Source organism: Colletotrichum phormii, assembly GCF_030913505.1.
Source record: "Colletotrichum phormii strain CBS 102054 chromosome Unknown BDP81scaffold_15, whole genome shotgun sequence".
Taxonomy (NCBI): Eukaryota; Fungi; Ascomycota; class Sordariomycetes; order Glomerellales; family Glomerellaceae; genus Colletotrichum; species Colletotrichum phormii.
In genome coordinates this window covers 490961-496272 of record NW_026851457.1, presented here as the reverse complement: position 1 = coordinate 496272, position 5312 = coordinate 490961, and the positions used below count along the sequence as shown (strand labels likewise).

The following is a 5312-nucleotide window of genomic DNA, read 5'->3' as shown; positions in this document are numbered from 1 at the left end:
GCCTGATCGCCAACATGCTGAATGATGCTGCGTGTGCAAGCCGTCGAGAAGAAGAAATGTCAGAAAGTCCAAGCCGAAAATGGTTCAGAGCCCTGATGTGGTATCTTGAAAGCAAGTAGAGTTATGATTGGGGTCGAAAGGCGGCTAAGCCAAGGCGCGGGCACACACTGGTTTCCTTAAGCATGCCGTGAGCCAAAGTGGTTGACCAAAGGAGGACCAAAGTTGTTGTGCAGAGCGGAGGTGGGAAACGACCTCAAGCCGGGTGTGTCGTGGCCAACAGTATTTCCTGGGGTATCTTAATGCACAGGTAAGGGGCAGCCCCATTTTGGATGTATGTTGTCGTCAAGGTCGTGATTAATGTCGATGTTTCAACCGCTTGAAGATATTCTTGGGTGAATGGCCAAGGGAGCCCTCCTACTGTCCCTTTCTAGCCTTTTCAGCAAGCCGAGCTTCTCTCGCGGCACGCACCAATGGCGATAATTGAGAAAGGTCAACGCAGCCCTTCATGAACTCGTGCTAAAGAAAGGTCAGTATAAGGCTATCCTTGAAATCTCGAATATACTCACTCTAAGGAGGTCATGCGCGCTGGCTCTCTTCTCAGGGTCGACTTTGAGGGCAAAGTACAGGAAGTCTCGGAAGACTGCTGACAAGTTGGACTCCTCCTTGATGTGGGGTGTGCCGTTGGTAGCAATCAGCCACAGCGCTCTGAGAGGTGATTCTGTCAGGTATGGCGGCTCGCCCTCAATCATCTCGATGGCCATGATGCCCAGAGACCAGATGTCCACCTTGCGCCCGTACTCCTTACGCGTGACAACTTCAGGGGCCATCCAGTAAGGCGTGCCAACCATAGTGGTACGCTTATTTTGGGCCTCGTTGATGGTTGCGCAGAAACCGAAATCGGCTACTTGGTGTTAGTTTGGTTTGGCCATGGTATCAAATATCGCTCGAAACTTACTCAGCTTGATGTTGCCTTCCATTGACAAGAGAATGTTGTCAGACTTGATATCGCGATGGATGACTCCCTTCGAGTGCAGATGCTGCAAGCCCTTAAGTGTTTCTCTGCAAACGGAGGCAATTTGTCCCTCGGTCATGATGTTGAAGGTGACAACGTCAGTAAGGCTGCCGCCCTCCATGAACTCCATCACAACCCAGAGCTCACCTCCGCAGAGGAAGCTGTCAATGAAGTTGACAATATTAGGATGCGAGCTGTCCTTCATGACAAGGATTTCGTTGATGATGAGATCCTTCTTGGGTTGCTGTTCGAGATTCATCTGCTTGATAGCGACCAGACGGTTGGTTCCTCGCTCGTAGCCGGTGTACACACCGCCTGACGCGCCTTGTCCAATCTTGTTAAAATTCTTGTAGACTTCGCGAGGATCGCCGTCGGAGCAGATGCGCTTCAGTGCAGCGACAACATCGATACCGGTGCTCTGGCGGGGTCGGTGCCTGGGTCGGGAACCAGGTGCGCCAGGCACACCAACCTGCTGTCGCTGGCCGGGACCACCGTTTGCCGTGGGACCCTGAGCGTACTGGTGCTGCGACTGGGGCGGAGTCGGCTGCTGGCCGGGCTGTCTCTTGCTCGGGGCACGGCTAATCTGACCAGACATGGCCGCTTGGGCCTGGGCTAGGGCCTGTTCTTGCTGTTGCTGCATGAGTTGCTGCTGGTAAACGTTCGCCTGGGCAGTCTGCGGGTTAGGCGTGGGGGGCACGTAGGCGGCGGGGGCGCCGGCACGCGAGTTGGATCGGGATCGGGATCGGTGCTCTCCACGATGCTCTTCGGGTAGCATGGGAACGTTGCTCTCCTTGGGCGGCTGATAGGCGACCGGGGGCAGGTCCTCGGCGGGCTGAGACATTCCAATGCCGGAGTCCTTGCCGGGATAGTTGGAGGGGGCGGTCCTCATCGACGAGGGCATGCTGACGGGGGGCTTCGGGGCCGGGCGGCTGGGCATCAGGTTGATGTCCTTGCCGGAGCCTTTGCCTCCCGAAACTCCAGGGACGGGCGGCGGCTGGCGGGGGTTTTCGAAAGATCCTTCATGATTGACAGTTGGAAACCTAGGGCTCGCAGGTGGACTGATCATTGGTGACATACCCATATAAGTGGTTGGCGGATACATGCCCGGCGACATGGCACCCGACGGCGAGTTCGCGTTTGCATACTGACGGTAGTCAGGCGCTCTAGCATCGTGGAATTTCTCCAAAACTTGATCCTCGGCTGGCTTCTCGGTCGTTTCCTTGTAGAATGTGATGATGTCAACCATGGTCTGGGGGTTCTCCCTGCGTTCCTTCTCGGGAATTCCACTCTCGTTGATCAATCTCTGCCATTCTTTGGGGAGACCCTGTGTCATAGAGAAAAAAAAAAAAAGTCAGCCACACCAAGTACACGAGGACAAAGAGGAGAAACAGAAACAGGGAACGAGCAGAAGCTCAAATAGACAGGAGAGCAAAAACATGGAGCTGGGGGAGATTGAGGGCCGACTGACGGTGAACTGGCCAGTAGAGCTGTCGTAGCCGACGTGGGTGACATGGACGGGGTTCTCAGGCGCCGAAATGACTGGCTTCTTTGGGGTGCCGACGAGGCTGTTCATGAAGCCAGAGAAGCCCGACTTCTTGCGCAGGACGCCCATGCGGGGCTCCTTTGCCTCGTCCGAATATCTCTTGGGGCTGATCATTGAGTTCTCCGTCACCCGTCCACCTTGTGATTTTTCGTTCATCATGGAGGAATCGTTCGTGAAGCTCTGGGACTGTCTCAGGGCGGGGCCCTTGATGCGCGAATCGGTCGCCGACTTGATGAGCGGGGCGGGAGCGTTTTGTCGGTGGTAGTTGGGGGTGTTGAAGTGAGGAGGCTGACCGGCGACAGGCGACTTGGTCTGCTCGATGCGGTTCAGAACCGCAGCACCGTCAAAGGGAGCGCCGATGAATTCGTCGTGGGGTTGTGACGACAAGGGCGAGGGAGCGGCGGGATCGAGCGGGCGATCGGTGCTGTGGGCGATGCCGACGGCGAAACCGTTACCTACGGGACTGTTGTTGGTGTTGTTGTTTTGGTAGAAATTGTTTTGGTGATTGAAGTGCAGCTGATGGTGGTGAGGAGAAAAGGCGTTGGTGTGGGTTTGGGCGTGGCCGTGAGCAGCAGCAGCAGAAGCGCCAGCGGCAGCAGAAGAAGCGTGGAAGGTGGAGGAGGAGGAGGAGGAGGAGGAGGTCTGGGCCTGAACGTGGAGCTGGGGGTGGTGGTAGGCAGTTGGGGAAGGAGCAGCAGAAGCAGCTCCGGCGGCGAACTGGCCCTGAGGCAGAATGGGGGAAGGATTGGGAAGGTGCGTCTGACTTGATGGAAGATGACGGGGCGAGGAGCTGTTGGAAGCGGCAGAAGAAGCAAGGCCGGGTAGAGGAATACCAGAACTCTGAGCCGAGCCAGAAGCAGAAGCAGAGGCAGAGGCAGAGGCAGAAGAATAAGCAGCAGCTGGCGCGTTTGAGGGGGTCGTCCGGGCTGGTGGAGCGGAAGGAGCGCGCTTCAGCGAGGTAGAGCTGCGTTTGCTCTGGAGAGAGAGGGCGTCGATGCCACCATCGAGACCGCTCGAGGAACGGGTGTGTTGCTGGTAGGACGAGGGCGGCTTCTTGGTGAGCCTGCGACGTTGGGAGGTGCCGTTGGAAATAGTCGTGCTCTGGCTGCTATCCATGATACACCCTAAAAAGCCTAAAACGTCGAAGAAAGGGAAAGGAAGGGAAAAAAGAGGGTATGAATAGAGGGTGTGTGAGGAGGAAAAAACTCGGTACGGGCACAATGCGATGCTGTCTCCCCTTGACTTGTGCTCGAGACGTGGAGTGGACGGCGGGAGAGGTACGCACGCGGCGGCGACGGCGGTGGTAGTGGTGGTGGTGGTCTGCTCTGAGAGTCTCTGAGTCTACCGTCTCCCGTCCTCACGTTGAGGTGGGTGATAAGGCTTGGAAGGCAAGGTATACTGAGGCGTGTGGAGGGGCCAGAGGTACCAACAGGAAGGGCGGAGGAGGCAGCAAAAACACAAGTACAGTTGCAGTGACAGCCGTGTCTCGAGACTTTTCGAGTCGGGGAGTGAACCGGGAAGGCGTGCAAGACAGAGGGGGGAGGGAGAGCGGTTTAGCCTTGGTCTTGGTCTTAATTAGCAAGCAGCGGCGGTAATCGATCCAAGCATAAGGTAAGGTACCTTAAAGTAAGGTATGGACCGTATGGGAGGGTAGGTACCTAGGTACTTGAGGTGGTGACCACTATCCACTGGCCCAGTAAAGTACAGTATAAAAGCAGGTAGTAGGCGCTGGGTCGCAAGCTTCGCAGCAACTTCTGTGCTTGATGGGACCGGGACACGCTGACTGTCACTGGCTGAATGGAGACGAAAGAAGTGGATTCTTGGACCGTATGAGGTGAGGTGAGGTGGGCTGCGGAGCGAGGAGTTGAAGTGGACGACGACGGAGCGACGGGGGATTGTTTTACTGGGACCCGGAGCTGGCAAGATTCGAGAAAAGCTGGAACTGGGGCAAACCGCCAGCAAGCCGGCCAGCACGACAACAAATTCAGTACAAAGTACGAACAGGAAGATAATTAGGTGCTAGTGGAGTGAGCAATCAACCAAAGGTGGATGGAAGCGCGGGCAGTCAGGCCAGGGCAGGAATGGATTATGGGACTACCTTCGCTGATTACCTTGGTGCTGCCAGTGCTGGTCGAATTTGCTGCGAACCAAGGGAATGTATCATGTATCCGTAGTGTACATGCAGCGGCGGGGGATAAGACGAGACAAGACTGGGCTGGACTGGGCTTGGTGGGACGCAGGTTGCGCGGTACAGAATCACAGTAGAAAGACTCGCGAATTGCAATCCAATCCAGCTTGGTCGTGCGTCAGTCAGTGACTTGCTTTCTTCACGGGCTGCAAGACTACAAGAGACGCAGGATCCAGGAAGCAACGTCAGTGAATACTGTGACTGTGACTAAGGTACTAAACACTACCGGGTGGAGTTGGAGGTTCCATTCTGCTTGTTCTGTTCTCCTTCTTCGCGTGTTTCCCAGTCTGTTTTGGTGCTTGGGAAATAAGAGCGGGTCTATATGGAGTACGTACTCCGTCCATAGATTTAAGTGGAAGAGGCACGAGAGGGACCGACTGGAAGAGGTCAAGTCAAGTGGGCAAGAGCCGTGAGGTAGTGTAAAATGGGCGTGGCAGCTGGTGGGTACGAAGTAGGTATCGGAGGATGAAATGGACTGGACGCGGACGGGCTGCCTTAGCCTGGGGGCCGTGTGGCCGTGTGGCCGTGGCCGTGTGGTGTGGTGGTGTGGGAAAAGGTGGAGACGCCGT

General features: G+C 56.1%; 1 protein-coding gene across 1 annotated transcript; it reads right to left on the bottom strand.

Annotated features, from left to right (window-relative positions):
- Window positions 1-414: 414 nt before the first annotated feature.
- BDP81DRAFT_324370 (uncharacterized protein) lies at window positions 415-3671 on the bottom strand (the record flags this gene model as incomplete). The annotated part of the gene is made up of 4 exons (XM_060584882.1): window positions 415-516; window positions 567-901; window positions 956-2336; window positions 2481-3671. The coding sequence occupies 4 exons, from the start codon at window positions 3669-3671 to the stop codon at window positions 415-417; spliced, it is 3009 nt and encodes a 1002-aa protein (XP_060442942.1).
- Window positions 3672-5312: the final 1641 nt, after the last annotated feature.